At 33.2% G+C, this 21670-nt stretch overlaps 1 protein-coding gene across 3 annotated transcripts; it reads right to left on the bottom strand.

Moving 5' to 3' along the window:
- Positions 1 to 10233: 10233 nt before the first annotated feature.
- LOC143044471 (PDZ and LIM domain protein 7-like) lies at positions 10234 to 21670 on the bottom strand. Of its 3 annotated transcripts, XR_012968683.1 has the most exons (5): positions 21395 to 21669; positions 16275 to 16426; positions 12899 to 13071; positions 11905 to 12137; positions 10234 to 11155 (listed from the first exon to the last, which is right to left on the bottom strand). XR_012968683.1 is itself a non-coding variant. In XM_076216509.1 (4 exons), exons 1-4 carry the CDS (start codon positions 21506 to 21508, stop codon positions 11145 to 11147), a joined length of 543 nt encoding a protein of 180 aa, XP_076072624.1. In that variant the 5' UTR covers positions 21509 to 21670; the 3' UTR covers positions 10234 to 11144. The 3 variants fall into 3 exon arrangements, 2 of the variants coding, with proteins under 2 accessions (XP_076072624.1, XP_076072625.1); XM_076216509.1 differs by lacking the exon at positions 11905 to 12137 and having other exon boundaries at positions 12806 to 13071; positions 21395 to 21670; XM_076216510.1 differs by lacking the exon at positions 11905 to 12137 and having other exon boundaries at positions 21395 to 21660.

Raw genomic sequence — 21670 nt, 5'->3', positions numbered from 1 at the left:
TCCAAGGAAATATATTTATGACAAAGAATTATGATCAACTATAATTTTACCAAAACCTTTCAATGAAAGAAGTCAAATAATATCATTCAAGGGCAATAACTCCTTTAAGAAGTTCCAACGAAAGGAGTAAAATTTTGTGATTTAAGGGCAATAACTTCTATAAGAAGTCTTCCAATTGATTTGTTTATATACTAGACAATTTTTTAGTATTATACTGCTGATAATTTTTTCTGTTTACAGTTTGTACTTTTCTATAACAGTGTTAAAGATAATTAGTGAAAAACATTAACTCTAAATCAATAAGTAAAAATTCGTCATTGAAGGGCAATAACTCCTGAAAAGAGTTATTAATGATTAACTGTGAATAAATTCAGAAAATTATTGATATTTTTTATTATTCACTGGTGATAAGAGGAAGGTAATTACATAAAGTAAAGGTTAGCCAACAATGGGAGACAACTCTAGATAAATTTTTCTTTTTTGATTTTTGTGCAGTCCAAGGTTCATTTCAGCCAAAAAGTCATTCAAAAATTTGAACATGATGAGCTGGTCAAAATGTTGTTATTTACTAAAAGGCTTAGTAACTAAAAAGCTAAAAGTATAAATGAATCATATGAAGCCAAAACAGAGCTAGACAGTGTAGTGAGAGGGAAAATGTCTCCTGCTTTGAATTCATCATCAGTCATGCTAACCCAGACTCATTGTCAAAACATCACTATAGGGAATAGCAATCAATTGGTAAATTTACCAATTATATGACATCTCTAGAACAATGTATTTCTAAATCTTATCAATGTTCAAAGGTAAAAAGAAGTTTTGACTCAGACAATGGTTGTGTGAGAACTTAAAAAGAAGAAAATTGAAGGAAAGATATAATCAACAAAATGTATGAAAACTTGGTTAAACAATTATTTTTGAAACACAATAATAATGTCTTTATGTCTGATCTTCTCCTAATTACTCTAATACAAATTCTTATACATGTAGTAACAATGGTAGTATTGGATAGTAATGGGAAGTTGTGAATTATTAAAGAGGGATCATCTTATAAATTTCATCATCTCTGGTCAGAATGACAAAATGTGAACAGAATGCAATTATGCTAATATATGAAAACAGATCAAGGCTTTATAGGAATTGGAAAATGCACAGTATGTCAGAACCTATATATAGTATTAAAGAGCAAGTTCTACTTATTTTCTTCTACTGGTTTCTCCTTGACAAAAAACCCAACTCAACATTAATGTGCAGTTAAACTGAGTAAATACCTGTATAACAATTCCATCATCATCTTGACAACCATGATATAGAAATTTATATCACTGACTGTTCTGGACTGGTTTCCTTTTCATTATGACCTACAAAAACACAGAAGTAATAGAAGAGGGACGAAAGATACCAAAGGGACAGTCAAACTCATAAATCTAAAACAAACTGACAACGTCATGGCTAAAAATGAAAAAGACAAACAGAAAAACAATAGTACACATGACAAAACATAGAAAACTAAAGAATAAACACCACGAACCCCACCAAAAACTAGGGGTGATCTCAGGTGCTCCGGAAGGGTAAGCAGATTCTGCTCCACATGTGGCACCCGTCTTCTTATACTAAATTTCAACACAGATATATGTATGCATGTTCTGGAGTTTAGTATGACGTCTATTTTCACTGAGCTAGTACCCATTTTCATTGAGGGGTCAGCCGAGGCCCATCTCAGGTTGAGGGATGCTCTCGCACCATTAAAGAACTATTGGTGGCCTTTGGCTGTTATCTGCTCTTTGGTTGGTTGTTGTCTCATTGACATATTCCTCATTTCCATTCTCAATTAATTCTATGTATATATGCCGTGTACAAATTGCGATTTTGTACAGGTTATAACATGTACAAAAATATTGTACATGTTATAAGTTGTATATTGCAAAAATACATGTTATAACATGTACAAAAGTACCTCATACATGTTGTAACCTGTACAAAATATTGCTTAAAAATGGTTTTAAATTGTACAAAATTTAAGATAAATCTTAATGAAGTAAAATATACATTTGAATTCACCAATGCATAAAGAACCACAATAAATAGGCCAGAATGTGTCTATTTTTGTAGAGGACAATGCTCACAAAGTTTCAGAAATATATTTTTCATGACTTATGTTGGCAAAATGTGTTTGCATGTAATTGTATGATTTATGCAGTCCATTATGGCTTAAATAAGTGTGACACTATTTACTAAAAGCTTGCATTCCCTCAATGACTATTACATTAGATACTAGTAACTAAATTCTTCCAAAAATTTAAAGAACGATGCCTAATAATGTTGGGTAATACTCCTACCTCTTGTTTGATAGCATGCAAAGACTAAAACAATGTCTTATATGCTTACTCTTTAAAAGCAAGAGAGAGCTGAAATATTCTTCATTGGACCACGCTTCATTATCAATATCTTTGGATCTACTCTTCAACATTTTTGGCCTTCAGCATGACTTATGTAAATTTAAATTCATTTTTTTTTTTTTGCATTGCATGAAGCGATTGTCATTTTGATGTTTTAAATATATATCCTCTACTTTGGGAGCATGTATTTGTGGCCTTTAGATGTTGTGTGCTCCATGGGTGGGTTGTTGTCTTTTAAACACATACCCCATTTCCATTCCCAATTGTCTTTGTAGACACATCTATCCTGGCTATCCTCTTATGTCTTTTAGTGTCAACTAGAATGAAAGTATTTTACTATGCCTTTAAAGTGGACATTCACAATTATAATTCATCAAATAAAGATATGTCATAGATATAGTCCTAAGAGGATCATAAGACAAGTCCTAAGATATATCTTATGACAGGTCTTAGGAATGCTTCGTAATACCGACCCCTGGACAAAATTATTTGGAGGGTTGCAGAAACATAATAACAAAATAACAAATAACAAATAAGAAACATTAATGGGACAAAGGAAAAGATTGAGGGAATGATAAACAGACACAAAGTCAGAAAGAAGGATTCCAGGACAGATGGTCAAGGGTAACACTTAAAAACTCCTCCTATAAAAAAATATCTTCACATAATAATATTATCATGACAATCAAGATGTGTAAAATACAACTTCTTATTTAAAAATTTTGCAAAGAAATAGTACAAAATCCGCAAAAGTTTTTTTAAAGTAAAGAAAAAATAATGCCAATTGAAATCTGAGAAATAAATAATCTCCCTAACAATGAGGTATGTCAATGCTAATCATGCTAATACAGGTTAATCTTAAGGATTATGTACCCTTTTATTATTTCAATGCTAAACATATGGAAATTTTATACAAAATGCACAGTCTTTCCCTTTGAACTCTAGATCTTATTTTTGACAACTATGTACAGTACCTAATAGATAGATGACTGCATGCAAAGGTAGCAATGATACCTAGAAAAAAGTTTTCCACTGTCCCAGGTTAGGTGAGGGTTGGGATCCAGCTAACATGTTCAACCCTGCCACATTATGTATGTGCCTGTCCCAAGTCATAAGTGTGTAATTCAGTGGTTGTCGTTTGTTTATGTGTTACATATTTGTTTTGTGTTCATTCTATATAAATAAATAAGGCCGTTAGTTTTCTCGTTTGAATTGTTTTACAATTTTATTTCGGGGCCTTTCATAGCTGACTATCTGGTATGGGCTTTGCTCATTATTGAAGGCCGTACAGTGACCAATAGTTGTTAATTTCTGTGTCATTTTGGTCTCTTGTGGAGAGTTGTCTCATTGGTATTCATACCACATCTTCTTTTTTTCTATTTAAATAAGGATTTTTGTTAAAACAAAACAAAAAATAGACCTATTTGATTAAATTGAGAATGGAAATGGGAATGTGTCAAAGAGACAACAACCCGACTGAGTAAATACCTGTATAACAATTCCATCATCATCTTGACAACCATGATATAGAAATTTATATCACTGACTGTTCTGGACTGGTTTCCTTTTCATTATGACCTACAAAAACACAGAAGTATTAGTCTTCTTATACTAAATTTCAACACAGATATCTGTATGCATGTTCTGGAGTTCTAGAGCAGACAACAGCAGAAGGTCACCAACAGGTCTTCAATGCATAAGAAATTTCCCACCCTGAGGCGTCCTTCAGCTCACCCCTAAACAAATATATATACTAGTTCAGTGATGATGAACGCCATACTAAACTCCAAATTGTACACAAGAAACTAAAATTTGAAAATAATACAAGACTAACAAAGACCAGAGGCTCCTGACTTGGGACTTCTCAATCCTCCCCTATACCTCTAGCCAATGCAAAAAAGTAAACGTATAACAATACACGTTAAAATTCAGTTCAAGAGAAGTATGAGTCCGATTAAATTACCCATTTCAGGGTAGGCTTAAGTATTTAGCCCAAGGCTTTTTGGATTGAAAATGTTTTTACGGTTCATGTGGAACTTTTGGCTAAAATAGCTGCATTTTCACCTCAAAATTTACTCAGAGTACAGACAAACCTGGGGTCAATTTCACAAAAATACTTATATCAAATTTCATGCGTTCTGAACCTTATAAAACCGAACATTGGCCAAAACCGAACAAAGTCTTAAGTCCCGGAGAAGTTTGGTTTAAACAGGTTTCACTGTATTTATATTTCACAAATTTTTTATGCCCCCACTTGAAACAGCATGCCAATTTCTCACCTTCATAACTTTGTCCTCATGCTAAAGCATTAAATAGGAGGAAACTTCTAGCAAATGAAACAATTTAATATTATAGTCTTTTCCCTAAATATATACAACCAAAACAAACAAAAAATAACTTTTGACTTTTGATAGTTAGACAGTTTATTGATTTACTTACAATTTTTCATATGAAAAGAAGCAGGTCATTTTGGTTTCTTTTTATTTTGTTCTTGAATGCCTTCATCTGTCTTCTTAAATATTGGTTTGTCTCATGCTTTTTTACAAAACTTTACGACTGGCATCTGTCAATAATATCAAAGAACAAATTTGATTGGTTGGATGTAAATTTCAAGATCACCTGACTTTCAACTTTTAACCTCCTCAGACATGCTTTGCAGGCAATATACATGCTCATAAAGTTCTAGTCTATTTTTGGCTGAAAGATGTACATTTCAGCATGCACTTTTAAAATTAACAAACACCTGTCTCCCTCTTTGTTCTAGATGTTGGACATCTAATTTATTAATTCAATTGTACTCTTAGCCTTTTATTCCATTTTAGATATAAAATAAGTTGTGCCAATAAAAAAAAAGGAAAATTAAAATAATACCAGGATTTTTCTATTTCATTAGGCCACGGTTTTTTTATTTGTTGGTTTACGGATCCGCCGACCCGATTTTGCTGATTTTCAGAATAAAAATAAAATTGACTTTTCATGCTTTTTTATTCCTGCTGACCCTTATCAATGCAGTATCCCTGAAAAATAATTAAAATTTCTTTTTTTATAACATGAAATGCATTAATCATTAACAAAGTTGATGACACTTTCTGTTGTGAAAAATAAAACTTCCAATTTACGTTTCTAAAAATAGACAAATCAATTATAACTGACCTTGAAATGTCTTTTGCGCGAATAATTTTGCGGAACGAAACCTGTGTTGAAAACCTATTACAAAATAAGTTCGTTTCCCTTATTTGTCATCAGTCCGTAAGATGCATCATCTCAGAGAAATAGACTTGTCCAAATGTTGACAGGTGGAATACACCAATTAAAAGTACTGAATATTAACAAATCATTTGAAATTTTCTTGTTTCATATTATCAATCATTGTGATAGAAACCGGATTGCATGACAACTGATTAACCCGATATTGTCGTTTTTCCAGTGGACTAGTCTATTACGTTTTTCGACACGTGTGTTGAAACTCATTTTTGTACGACGTTTTTACATTTTTTTTTCTTTATCAGCTTTTGTGACTGAAGATCATTATTTACCAAGTTTTCTGGAAATGATTGAGAACTACGGGAATCTGTGTTTCTTGTTTGTGAAATGACGATTTAATTTCGTCTTTGTCCGTGCATTTCCCCCCTTTTTTCACAGGAAGTTATTAAACGATGTCATGCGATGTTCATGATCACTGATCAATAATATTTCATCGAACTAAATGTTAAAAAATGATGACAAAACAGCAAATAAGACAAACATTTTGTTAAGTAAGGTGAAATATATATATTTATTTTGCATATTTTCCTGTTTTGAAAGATATTTTTTTTCTTTTTTTTTCCGACCGACCGACCCGACTTTTTTATGAGAAAAATCCGTAAACCAACAAATTAAAAAACCGTGGCCTTAAGACACTAAAACAATGCAACATGAGGGCAATTTAAGGGTTACTTTATTTATTCATATTGTGTATGTACACATATATATGTAAATAGAATTATTTGCTCTCATACATTTTAGGAATATGTTTTCTCTTGTGTGTTTTTTTTTATCTATATTTATTTTCACTTGACAATAAAATTTGGAATGAATTTGTTCAGAAAACTGTCTATCTAGTTCCTTGAAGACTCATTTATTTTCAAATTTATACTCTGCCAAATTCTTTATTTTTAATAATTCTACAGTAATGTCCTCTTTTTAAATGTCCAGAGGCGGATTTAGAGGGGGCCCCCCCCCTTTTTGGGAAAAAATTTGGTTGCTTATATAGGGAATCACTGAAGCGTGACAGAAGCGGGCTCCCTCTTGATCAGTTAGTGGGCCCCCACTTATGAAAATTTCTGGATCCTCCACTGATGTCTACTGTTTGATGAAATATTGAATAGCATGGACAGGTTATTTCAACACGGTATGAAATGCACAATTTCACATTGACAACTTTAAAAAGTGGAAAGAGGGATAACTCTAGTATAACCATTGGTTCAAATGGGGGAAAAAAAAACATGATGCCATGAATCTTTTGACTTTATGATGTCATATGATGATAATGTTAGATGTATTTTTGACATCCAGGGAGGCGCAGCAGCAATAATTAAAAATTACCTATCAAGACGTCTCAAATATTTGAAGATCTTTCTTTGAATGAACCAGATTTGGGCAAAGTAAAGACTAAAGTATTAAATTATTCAAATGTTTTAATAATTCATACCCTATCTTCCTTATATCATATAATAATGGATTAGACATGGACACAAACTTCACAAGGGTTTTCATCTTCATACATTTAGGCTCGCATTTGGGCTCCTCTTCGAAAATTGATATGTCTTCCATGCTTTCAGAAATTGTCCAAAAAGGGGAGAGGAACGAATGTTTAATGTTTTTACCTCCAACTTGTCCATTCCATACAAATCCTTGTTCAAAACTGTTCATCGCCCCGTGGACTGGTTCGGCATTTACAGAGCTCTACCCTAAGTGTGTTTTATTCAAAGATTACTAGTGCAGTACATATAGCGTTGCAGATATAAAAACCAGATCATAGAGCTCTGTAAATTCATGATGAATCAATTCAAGTGCGGACCGCGCAACATTGAAGTCAGCACTGGTCTTTCTATCTCCAGCGCTGTCAGACTTAAACATCTCCAATATAGGACTCGAGGAATTGTATATTTAGATATAAAGGACTGCAGATATACCGTGAGTGCTTTACTTTGCATCTCTCTCAATAGCTGGGCCTTTTTATAACTTCAGTGCTTGTCTTTTGATTTGTACCATTGTATTTCTCTGTTAGAACCAGAGACATATAAATACATATCTCTGTTAGAACTGAACAAATATTGAATGATTAAAATCGGAGTGTTTTGCCCAACAAAAACGCCAGAAATAAAATGTGTACAAAATGCAAATAAATTTACTCACGGCAAATGAGCCACACAAAACACAGTGAAAATCAATAATTTGTCAGAGAAAAATCCCTTGGTTTGAACTTAGGAAGGTAAGTACACCCTGTTCCACATGTGCCATCCGTTGTGCATGATGCTCGTATGTGTACCATAGCGAATAAAACCGCTGAGGACATGATTGTTGTACAGGTTTTAAAATATATAATACAGACTCTTTTGAGTCAGTAGGTCATACCTGTGCTGTCCAGTGACTACAGCTTCATGTGGGTACTTTTTTGTATCAATTTAAAGAGTTATTTGTAACTTGATTTGTCAGCGCCATGATTTGTTGGCAGAACAGATTCACGCCAGTCTAGGTGATGTAAATCAGTACTCCTCATCTTCTCTATTTTTCGCTGCGAACTTGAAATTAACATTGCATTGCAGTAATGCATACGTAATCGGGCGGTTTTCGAATTTTGATGAAATTTTGTATAATGATTAGGTTTACGGAACTAGTTCAACTGCGTCTGAATTTCGAAAATGATAATGCGGCCTGATAATTGTAGTATTTATATAATTTCATAGATACGATCAACTGAAATTTTATGAAAGGGGTCTATATATAAAATCCAACTACGGGATTTGCAAATCCTTGATAAAACCAAGGAATTGTATATTTAAATATACAATTCCTTGATAAAACTAATCGATATGGAATATCTTCTAATCGAGAACTTTTACAGAAAATAAATATTCATTTTGGTAGTCAGGATCTTTCTTAATTTGGTTAACGAGAATGAAATTCTAGCCAGCATACTAGTAGTTACTTTTAACGCGTATTGGAAAATAACATTTAATGATATAAAAATTCCACGAATCTCAGTGATTTTTAATCTATTAAAGTTAAGACAAAATATATTTTTTTTTACCAGTGTGGCGCCAATCCTTACCTCCTGTAAAAAAAGACAAGAAAACGAACACTAGTCTTTACTTATTGTTGAAGGTTGTACGGTGACCTATAGTTGTAAAATTTCTGTGTCATTTGGTCTCTTGTGGAGAGTTGTCTCATTGGCAATCTTGCCAGCAGTAAAACCCACGATTAAGGATTAACAATAACTGTGTAGGATGTATAAATACTTAGCCACGCCAGTACGGTCGAACTGATTGGCAGCGTTAAATCCTATGCCTCGTGTAAGTAGAGTGCCACGCCTATTTCACGATGAAGAAGTATTTAAAAAAAACCTTACAGTAGTCTGTAGGGGTGCTGTTACAATGCAAATCAAATTCAATGTCTAACACGAATTCTTTTTTACAGTTGCAGTCGAAAGTTGTGCTCTTCATTCTGATCGACACAGCTAGATAAACATCTATTGGACACGTGTTGATTTGTACTCGTCCTGAAAATGCACGACTTTTTTAATGACAGGGCGTTAAGCAAGAACCTGAATAGTCTGTAGGGGTGCTGTTTCAATGCAAATCAAATTTATTTTCTCTCAATGTCTAACACGAATTTTTTTTTACAGTTGCAGTCGAAAGTTGTGCTCTTCATTCTGATCGACACAGATAGATAAACATCTATTGGACACGTATTGATTTGTACTCGTCCTGAAAATGCACGACTTTTTTAATGACAGGGCGTTAAGCAAAGAACCTGAATTGATTGATCAGAAAAATAAAATCGACTTATTCCATTTTTACTCTTTTACGACGCTTGTTTTGTCTCAACTTTCAATCGTTTACAACAGTGGTGAGGCATTGTATACAAAACCTCAAATCGTACGTCTAGCTTCAAATAAGGACCAAGCTATGCCACTAGGTGCGTGGGCTGGTGGTCCTGGAGGATATTAAACAATAGATTTTGAAATTTAAAGTTTATATTAAGTGTCAGCTACTCGGGCAATATTGGTTTTTGATGAACTTTGCTATGTTTCTTTTAATGCTTCTGATAGTCGTATGAAGCTTCGAACTTATAAAGAGTTTATATTGACTAACATTTCTATTTTTGAGAACTTGAGGGTTTCCAATGAATGTAAATCTAGAACAGCTGTTCCAACTCACACACACTCCAAGGGTGAGTGGCGAATAGCAATATGGTCACTTGGTATTCTTCCGAGTCGCAGAAAAACGCTTGCCAAAGTGGGGCGTCTGTTTGGCTGTGCGGGATGTATCAAGTAACTTAGTTTACAGCCACGTCCAGTCAGAATGGGGAAGTTAAATCGTGTAAAGAGAATGTCAAAAGTTCTTTCCCTTTCCAATTTACCCTCATTTTCCAGTGGCAGTCCATATTTCCCCGACCATCATCCCGGATGGCCTCTATTATTACAAGACCTATACTTATTGTATTTATTGTTAACTTCTACTCAACCTGAAAAGGAATGAGATATTTCGGCCACTGGACGTTAGGCAACCAACAGTCAACCAATCAACCCAACAAACACCATTTATAGGTGGATTATTAAGAAAAAACAACGGGCTAAACATAAAATATTTATTCAATCTCGTCACACTATAACGCAAAAATATAAGGAATAACTTTCCAGTATACATATATATATATATAATATCATATTTATAAATAATATCAACAAATACAATCTCCGAATCAAGACCTAAAGCTCATGTCTGACCTAACCTTGTCCGACTGACAAACAGGAGGTCAAACGCATCTTTTTCCAGGACTGTATATATATATAAAACAGTATTTTGATACATCGCTTATATAAATATAACTTGTGATTGTCGCGTAAAAATGGCAACTACTTTTTTTTAAAGGTAAATCCTCGCTTTTGAAAGCGACTGTTTGCACAAAAAAGTAAAGATAAAACAAAACAAAGATAAAATAAATAATAAAGGCTAGTTTTGCAAGATATTCTAACAAAATGTAAATTTTTGCTGAAAAAATAAATCCGGTTTGAAGAGGATATAACAGAGATATAAACTGCTTTTTTGTGGTAATTTCACCCCTTTTTCACTAATTTTTTCATGTGACTTTTTTTTACATCCAAACAGTGTGTTATCACATAAACATGAATTTACTACAATATCGGTTAGGTTATATAAATATAAAATCGTCAATTTACAACAACAAAAAATTGATAAACAAATAAAAAAAACCCAGATCAACATTGATGAGACATGCAAAATGTGTGACTTAGTTAATATGATGAATGAGGTGCCTCAGTATAGCCCTCATTGAAAGAAACTACTGCATAACACTAAATCATAACTAATTTTCTCTAATAAAAGAACTGCCTTCAAACTACTTTCCATCGCTAGTATACAAGTTTTAGGAATGGTGCATCACATTTAGTCTAGATGATGAGTGTTTTATAATCTCCTCCTCTTATAATAACCTGGATAGGTATGGCTGCAAAAATGCTCCTATTCAGTCTGATTCTGAAAAAGAGAAGAAAAAAATCTTAAATATTGTTTTTAACTTGTCTGTTGAATTAGAGTTATCTTTCTTTGATTATTCCATAATGATCGCCTGTTGAAAAAATATCATTTACATATTTTAGTTCTGCTTGGTGAAATTTTGACCCGTATTTTCTTTTAAGAAATGACATGACAGTTTATAGACAATTAAAGTCTGTGAAAACTGTGAAGAATTAAAATATTTCTCCAATTACAATTGCTGAAAAAAAAATTAGAAAACCATTATTTTTTTCCGAATCATATTAAATTTCAGTACAGAAATACATTAAAATCAAAGATAGAAAAGACGCATTCTTTCATTTTTACAAAACTTTTCATAACCAACATAAACAGAAGAAAACAACACGATTCACAACTGAGAGAAATAAAACAAAAGACTATAAAACATAGTAACGTAAATAAACGAGGGACAATTAAAACTTGAAACAAACAGAACTAAAATATGCAGAACAAAATGTGAAAGACAACAGAAATGATCAAATAGAATAAATTATTAGTAGTGGTGCGAGTATTAGTGATGGAATACGAACAACAGCTTTAGAGCTCTGGTTCCAGCTACCAAATCCGAGTGGTTATAAATGTTGAATGGTTGTTTTCTAAACGATAAATTTAAAATCGGAATAATCAGTTTTCGTACATTAACACAATTCTGTAATTTTAACATAGCTGTAAGTATTCCCTCGGTTTTGGTAGCCGACTGATCACACTACCTCTCAGTCTGGCGTAGACGGCCCTCTCAAACCAACCGAGGCCAACAATAGAAAATTCTGTGCAGACGAACATGACACCATATGAAGGACAGAGGAATGTAAATAAAAACGAAACAACTTCGAAATATAAGGAAATGACGATATCATTGTGGCTCAATCAGACATTCCTGTAGAATACATGAAGTCAGACATTGTCATCAATTTCATTTGTCCAGATTCACTGGCAGGTCCATCTGTAAAAAGCAATTAACGACCATCTCAAGTCCATCCATAATATTTACTATAACAGCGTGCAAAGAGTGATCAAGAGTGAAATATCACAATTGTTTGTACAATTAAACCAATAGTGGACAATTTTGACCAGAACCTGTATTGTTTGCTCAAAGTTTATTTCTTCTTTAAGAATTGAGCCAAAAGTTGAAAAGATGAGCGGACCGGTTTGTTTCAAAATATCTGAATAATGCACAGATATATGCTAAATAATGCACAGATATACGAAAATAAATTCTTCTATTTTTCTGTAGATGTTTGTACAACATACATATAAATGCTAACATTGTCATACAACCAGATTAATAAAAATCCTTTGTACATCCATTTAGCAACTTTTTTCTTCTGCTATGTATGACATCTGATAATACACTGCCATACCACAATCCCCTCCCTAATCTATGACATCGATTAACGCATTGCCTTACCGCTATCCCCCCATTGTTGACATCTGAAAACACTCTTCCCTATCGCTATCCCCTCCCCCATCTATGACATCGAAACCCCATTGCCGTTTCGCAACCTCCATCAAAACAAAACGAAACAAAAATATTAAATATGTCATTCAATAATAAGGGACATCTGAATCACACAGAGACAAAACACAACAAAAATCTTCGACACGTTTTACCTTTTGCGCGTTTAACAATGATTGTTGGGGCAACATTGGTGCAGTATCCAAACCCGCCCTCTTCTTGCAAGTCATTATTCAAATGATGATTACCTTGTGGTGCTTCTGAATAATTTAATGATTGTTGTAATATTTTAAATGATCTAGACTGTACATTAGGGTTTGTGTATCCCTTATACATCGAGGGTTCCTCGTCAACTTCAGAACGTTGTTTTGGTGCTGGTTTAGTTTGTGCTCCTCTATGCTGACCTACATCTATGGCATCTCTAAAATCAAAAGAATGAAATAAAAACATATATATGTCATTTTACTGTCTATATTTATATATATTTTCTATCTCACTATTAGGTGTACCTCTCTTTTTGTTACCTCAGGCTTCAGCTTTTGAAAAAGCTAACCCAAATAAACAGGTTATCTTTACAGAAACAAGCACCTGTGTCTGTTATCCTGGCTTTGTAAAACAAAATTTCCCAAAATGATTGATAATATCATCATCATACTTTATCTTTGCCAATGAGACAACTCTCCACAAGATACCATGTGACATAAAAAATTAAGACCTATAGGTCATCGTATGGCCTTTAACCATGAACAAAGCCTTTACCGCATAGTCAGCAATGGCCCCGAAATGAAAAAATGTAAAACAAGAAAACTAACGGCTTATTTGTGACAAATTCATGTTTTTCATGAGATTTAACACTATGCATACCGAGTACATGTTGTTTACGTCTTCAAAACGATCAAAGTTAACTCAAACTGAAATTTAGACAATAACACAATAAAAGAGACCATTGAAATTCGTCATATTGCATAAACAATTTAAAAACACACGTTTCTTTAGATTGAGTCAGGGGGTGATTACAATTTTTGATAATAGGGATTGCAACCCTTAGATATTCGGTGAACAGAACGAGACAATATTTTTTTCGGGTTTCTTTTATGCCAATTACCCGATGGCGATGTTTTCCTTTAGAGTAGAAGATGGACACCTACTGCATCCTTTCACAGACCTGCCACTGAATTTTTATGATTTGTTTTCTTCATAAAACTTTTGTCTTGGATAGAAGGTACATAATAAACTATCAGCCATGCATAACTGTTTTAAATAAAGAGTATATACCTCCAGCAAGACCCACAATTTATGACAATGCTTTTTATCTCGAAATAATGGATATTTCTATCTAATTCGACCTGCAGTTTTAGAGGAGACTGTCCTTGGATTTAAAAGATAATTAATGGGTGCCAATGTCGCCATACTAACCTATAATTTCTTATATCATCCGAGAAGCCAACATATTGGCGACTGTTTCAACACGAAAATGAGGCGAAGGCCAAAGTTAGGTACGATAAATCTTCCAGACAAACCGTACACAAAATATAGTTGACCATATCACTATAGTAAATGAGAAATGACCTTACCATGGAACACGACATTGACCAATGAACCATAAAAATGAGGTTAAGGTCAGATGATCTTTACATGCCGGACATACATACAGCAAAAGATAAATACATTCAATAGTGAACATTAAATCAAGAATAGCCTAAACCATATTTTGTCAGCTTTTCCTATAAGGGAAGGAACACATGTTAAATGTTTATTACAAAGGGACAACTGAAAGAAAGTTGATATATGGAACCGAGTAAAATTAGCTGAAAATAGTTGTTCTAGTAATCTCATTCATATTAAAGATGAGATGCAAAGACTTGTTTAGAAGTTATAGATTGGCTAATATTTGTCACATGTCTAATTCTCCTCAACTGTTATTTGCTGTAACACAATGTTAATTATGTAGCGTCAGACAGCCTTCACATAACTTCATTGATATACATGGTAAAAAGGAAAGTTATACCAGAACAGTAATTAGTTTATTATATAATTACTCTGTTGGAATTACATCTTATTATTCTACATTTAGTCTACATGGTCTAAGAGATGTAGTATTATGTCATTCTGAATTAATAACATAAGTGCGTTTTACTTCGTTTACATTTGTAATGTTGTACATTTACTGTTTTAACGAATTCCTGTATGTTTTGTTTTATTCTGTTTAACTCAGTGGACTGAGACGATTAATTTGAGTCACAAAAATCCGAATTAAACAAAATGGTGTCATTTTTAACAGGTATGGTTTCAGCACGATAAAAGAGGGACGAAAGATACCAAAGGGACAGTCAAACTCATAAATCTAAAACAAACTGACAACGCGATGGCTAAAAATGAAAAGGACAAACAAACAACAGCACACACGACACAACATAGAAAACTAAAGAATAATGTATGTAAAGCACATTAGTTTATATTTCTGAGAGTCTAGCTTCCGACAGCATTTAACTAGTTTGTCGAGTACAGAGTACCAATAAATCTACATTCCTTTCAAAAATAAAGCCATAAGTCAGTCCCACGCAAGTTGATAGGTGGATGCTGCCTTTAGTAATAAAATTGAGAAAGGAAATGTGTCAAAGCGACAACAACCCGACCATAGAGCAGACAACAGTTGAAGGCCACCAATGGGTCTTCAATGTAGCGAGAATTCCCGCACCCGTAGTTGTCCTTCAGCTGGCCTCTAAAAATATGTATACTAGTACAGTGATAATGGACGTCATACTAAACTCCGAATTATACACAAGAAACTAAAATTACAAATCATACAAGACTAACAATGGCCAGAAGCTCCTGACTTGGGACCGGCGCAAAATTGCGGCGGGGTTAAACATGTTTATGACATCTCAACCCTCCCCCTATACCTCTAGCCAATGTAGAAAAGTAAACGCATAACAATACGCACATTAAAATTCAGTTCAAGAGAAGTCCGAGTCTGATGTCAGAAGATGTAACCAAAGAAAATAAACAAATGACAATAATACATAAATAACAACAGACTACTAGCAGTTACTGACATGCCAGCTTCAGACCTCAATTAAACTGATTGAAAGATTATGTCTTCATCATATGAATATCAGGCACAATCCCTCCCGTTGGGGGTTTAGTATCATACTATCATAAAATATATGAGAAGAACATAACCCGTGTCATGCCAATAACTGTTTAAAAAAATGTGTTTAGTAAGCCGACTGCAATAAAATGCACGTCTAGCAATGGAGGAGGAGGTGCATGCATTCATGGTCTTATTTGACCTACAATGAAGTACATATTTTATACAATGTTTCATCATTCGGTCTTACAATTTCGGTGTGTATTTATGTTATGGAACCTGTGAATGATTTTGGAAGATTATATGTTAATTTTCCTCTTTGTCGTGTATTTTCGTTGGGTAGCTGCCTCGTTGCGCATATTTCACAAGTCCCTGTATATTTAATTCAAGGACACCATATACTAAGCTTGCCTTCTGAGCTTCTTGTTTTCGCTTGTTGTCAACACTTTTTTCGTAAGTCTTTTTTTCACTCGTTATTCAATTGGCGCTAGTTTCATGTACTTGATCTAACTAAATGTAAAGTATAACCATACCTTTGCACCACAAAATCTAGTTCATTTCCACTTCTGATAATTTCCATTTTAGCTTGTTCATGGTCTAGATACGTTGCTGGTACATTATTTATTTTGAGAATTCCGTCCCCCGGTCGTAAGCCACTCCGGTCTCCTACGCCATTACGTGATAGCTGAAATTTGATAAAAAATTATATGAAAAGCTTTCTTTTAAGTTTTATGACCTATCTTATCGTTTTGAATAATTTGATAGTTGTTTGCTCAATGTTCAGCGGCAAATATCAAACACATGTTAATGACGAAGCAATTAATTAATACGCTAAACCAATGAAAGTGGTTTGACCGACAGAATACTGGAAAATGAGAACATATCAGGATGGGGTCACCTGATAGTTTGCTTCTTTTTTTTTTTTACAGAAACACGGAGGTGTTTTTGAAATGATGTTTATCCATTTAAACGCATCTCGCTCTATTATAATAGTATAGGTGCTTACACCGTTTGTTTGTGCATTTGTGTACACAAACAAACCGTGTAAGCACCTATATAACCCCATGCCGACGATCGAAGGCTCTATACCCAGGATACCACATATAACTCTACCCTAAAAGGACTGTGCACTTCTATGATGCCGGGCCCAAAACTTTGTAAAATGATTAGCGTTATTGTGTTCCTGAATGATTTGAGGAATCAAGTTCAAGAGCAATGAATAACGAAGTTCGTTGACATCAAAATTGACGTCAAAAACTTTAGAATCAAATATCTCTTTTGTGGTGCACTTCATTAAGAGAATGTATCATTATTAAATAATTTCAATCCTACATACTTAAATATAAAAGTGACAAAACCGAGTTCGTCCATCCTAGAGTTAAGTACCTTGACATCTATGTATCATTAATAGGTTATTATATACCATGCATTACAAATAATAGGATAACCTGTGGCATGACAACTTGAAAGTTCAAACGTAATAATCCGAGGTGAATTTATTTAGTTCATTTTTTCTCTCTCGTAAGTAAAAAAAAATTAAACTGACAGTTCGAGGCAATTATCTAAGTTATCGACAAGTAGCGTTTTATTTTAATATATTTGTGTGTGACGTCTCATGGTAGTACTAATATTTAGTTTTACTAATCTAATTATGTACATTTGCCAGTAAAAGTCTTCTGTACTCATCAAAGTGACATTATGTTGTACAGCTGGTACATCTTTTACATCTTTTTAATACATCACAGTTACGAGAGAACTGAGAAGAGTGATACACATTTAAGTATCTTTGCAAAATGTCATGAATGTATATTTTGTGCATTTTACATACTTATTATATTGAAATATTCATCAATTATAAATAAGCAAAATAAAAGTATTATATGGATACCTCAATTTGTGCCTTACGAAGAAACAGAAACGGAAAAATACGACTTCATGTCTCTATTTTATAGAGATGAAAAGCCCTCCTCTTTTACCATGTTTACAGAATCCTTGTGCACGAGTTTATCTGTAACATTACAGGGTATTACGATAAAGATAATGTATTTAGTAAATCAAAAGATGATAATCATTGTCAGTTGTAAAGAGCATGCATTTGACCTTAATGGAGGTCATATTCCACCTCCACTTCAGAATCTTCTGATGAGATTTACAGATAGAGAAATTAATGCTGGCACTGATCTGTTATCATTCTCTCAAAGTACCTATCTAATAATCTTAGTTATAATACAAACTACCTGTTTGTGATACCTGTAACCACATGTACATCTTTATTGATCATATATTTATAGACAATTTGGCAAGATGCAACTTTAACATAAACCATGCCCATTTTACCGAATATTTGAACATTGCTACAGACAGTAGCTACAAGATATTGAAGGTTTCAAAAGACCAAACGCTGCATGTTGTATATTAGATACTAATACCAGGTTCTTCTTTGGTGAACACTTAATATGTGATTTGAATGAAAAAATAGACGAAACCCAACTCTTTTGCAATATAAAAGCATACGGTATTCAAGTATTTAGATAACATAGATTATCCGACCAACCAGTCATTGCCTAAACGTATGTTGTTTGTTGCACCATTCAGTAAAGAGGTTCATAGAACTTCAGAAAGTGAACTCATTAACTGCTTTATAGCTATCAGCAACTGTTATATACTTATCAACACGGCACTTTGTAATAAATAACATTATTTTGCCAAATATTGCAATTTTCTGCGTCTATTTTTATTTTATTGTTTGAAATAAACGGAACTTCATGGTATAACAGTACATTTCATATTAGATCTGTTAAAAAATGTTTGCGTGTGTGGGTTTGGGTCTTTTGTGGGGAGGGGTTTACATAGCAATATGCCCGATTCATATTGATTCGTAATAATAGTAATCAAACATGATTATCAGAAAGAGCATTGATTGATACATGTGTAAATGATCATAAACAATTTGGCTATATTCAGATAATCATTCAATAACAAGACTGATCAATACGTAATACAATCTCCTCATGGGGGGGCTATGATTTAGTCACGTTAGACCCCTATACGTGATATACTTCACATGTTACTGTCTATTACCGACATCTTATAAGTATAATAACTTCACATTCATAATCCACCACTCCATTTCTTACTAAAAACACTTTAAAGTCGTGTCCTGACAATTGTTGCTTCACAGAAAGACAACTATTTTCCTAACTACTTCGAGAAAATAGGAAAAACCTGTTCAAAGCATCTGTGGTGTTGATCTATCCTTTTACACATACTACGATAAAAGTGGTTATATTCTTAATAAAACCGCATAAAACAAACAATCATAACTTATTTGAAGTCGTGTAAGACGTCAACGACTTCTAATTTTTACTCCTTTTTTTCATCATAACTACTTCACTAACTCCCACTCGATTTTTTCCATAAGTTAAATTCTTAGATCTTATGGACATTTTCTGAAGACATTTGAGCGTTTTTATGAAAATCATAAGTCAACGGAAAGCTATCATCTTTCTGTTTGATGTTTTCAGATAAATATTGGTTTTTTTTCTTTAAAAAAATGACCTGTTTTTCTATCTTCTTTCTAAGTGTATTATTTTCAGTTACTGGCTCTTCTGTCAAGTACTGTTTCAAACACTTTACCCTATTAGTTGGTAAAATGAATGTAAAATATTTGTAGATTTGACAATGGAAGTGTCCCCCCCCCAAAAAAAAAAAATAATAACAAGAGATGTTTCCATAAACAGTTGGACACATACGTTAAAACGTTTTGTTATGTACTTATAAAACACAGACAAGGTTAATCTTATTGACATTTCAGTACTAAATATTCAATTTACAGTATTAAATATTTAACTTTACTGTAAAATTACCAAAAATTACAGCAATTTGTTATCATTAAGTAGCAGTTACAGTTATCCACATAATACATGTTGCTACTGATTGCTATCTGTTTCCAGAATATTCATCATAATAAAACATCATTGTTGTTTTAACACATCTGGCAGTGCTTTTTTCGCAATATCATCAACAGAAAACTTGGCACACAGTAAACTGGCAATCAGCAGAAAAAAACTATGCAAGCAATAGAATTTGGCGAACATTTGGGGCTTTTTGACTATAAAATGAGCACACGAAGTATATTCTTTTGAGCTGGCCATTAGTTGCCGCTTTTTATTTTTAGTTGTTTGGTAGCAGTCTTTACATTCGTGCTTTCATATCAATAATATATTTTACAGTTTCAGAAAGAATAGAAAACTTTATTGTACCAAAGCTTCAATGCGATTTACGTATATCTGGTGATTTTTTTTGTCTCTGCATTTTAATGGTCACAAAAAGAGGGAGAGGTCACCCCCTGTCAGCATATATGAATAAAATAACCTGTACTATGTCAAACGTATAATAATTTCATGTTCAATGTTAAATATGTACATGTTAAATGTCCCAGCAGCCTAATTGGCTTGTTAAGTTGAACAGTATGAGATATGGTCTTTTGTCACGAATGTATGATCAGTATGAATAATGAGGGCCTATGGTCCTTGTGTCAGATATCCCTATAGGTATATTTTTGTTTACAACAACATCTTAACCAAACTACTAAATGATGAAAGATCTTTTGATAACGAATGAAAGAAAATAATCTGTAGTTTTTACATTTGAGTTTTTCTTAATTTATGTTCGTTGTAATGTCTTACTCCACATGCATGGGAAAGAGTGAAAAGATAGCAAATAATTATTGAACAAGGTTTACTTAGTAATGCTATGGACCCGATGTGGAATGTATATCTCTGCATTTAAAAATGTATAAGGGCATTTTGTTAATGTACATTTGATCTCATAGTTGTACAAATAAGACATTATTTAAGAGGGTCAGATATTTATCACGTCGTCAAAATTGAAATTCTATCGCTATTCATTTCTTCTGTTCTTTGAGTTGCTTTAATACTTCATGAGATTTAATTTCAAGTGTTATTAACCAAATATTCATATGTATCACCGATGTATTCATACAACTCAGGAATGCAAATAATTACAAGTAAAAGTCTCTGATTTCAAAGATAAACAAAATAAACATTAATGTCAACCCTTCGGTTACATGTAATATAATTATGAATATAATATTTTGAAATTACATTTATACGATGATATTTATAGTAAATATCGATGTATCAAATACACAACTTTGACACATTCTCCATTTCCATTCTCATGCAATTTTAACTTTAATGATTTATAAAAATATGGTCGAGTAATGTTGGAAGTTAGAGATTGGAAATAATGATGAGAGGTTGAACTTTAATGATATATAAATGTATGGTCGCGTTATGTTGGAAACTAGCGATTGGAAAATAAAGGGGGAGAGGTTATTTTGCTTCAAACTAAGAGATTATACATTTACTTAGAAAATGCAATTTGACAAAACCACTGTAAAACGGTTACCATTGCTTTAATTGTAAACATATTTTAGAAAAATAATGTGCGAAAATGTCTGTTCAGAATATTTTTTTTTTCTCTCTGTAAAATACAGCTTTAATTTTATACCTCCTCCTACACAAATCTCCATCTGTATTTACAAGATAAGATACTATTGTAATCAAATGTATGCTGCATCACTGCAACCTTCACATATATGTTTAGTGCAAATAATCATTAAACTTACTTTCTGAATATATAATATAGATCCTTGATCTCTTCCTCCATTCATACGAAATCCCCACTGTACAGAAGGATCCTTTCTCCTTAGTTGGACGAAGACGGGTTGGTCCTCGGACATTTTAAAAACTTTCACAAAATCAACTTTAGTTCGTCTGCTACTTTTTGTCGAAAAGTGGGTCAATTACACCAAATGAAGATCCCGGATGTGCGTACTTAGTTTAGAGTGATGGAGAGAATATGATATGATTACTTCTCCGTCCCTCGCTCGCATCTTTCCTGC

The sequence above is a fragment of the Mytilus galloprovincialis genome, chromosome 9, assembly GCF_965363235.1.
Source record: "Mytilus galloprovincialis chromosome 9, xbMytGall1.hap1.1, whole genome shotgun sequence".
NCBI classification, from domain to species: Eukaryota; Metazoa; Mollusca; class Bivalvia; order Mytilida; family Mytilidae; genus Mytilus; species Mytilus galloprovincialis.
Note: the sequence above shows the minus strand (reverse complement) of the source record. Positions and strands in the feature narration are given on the sequence as shown.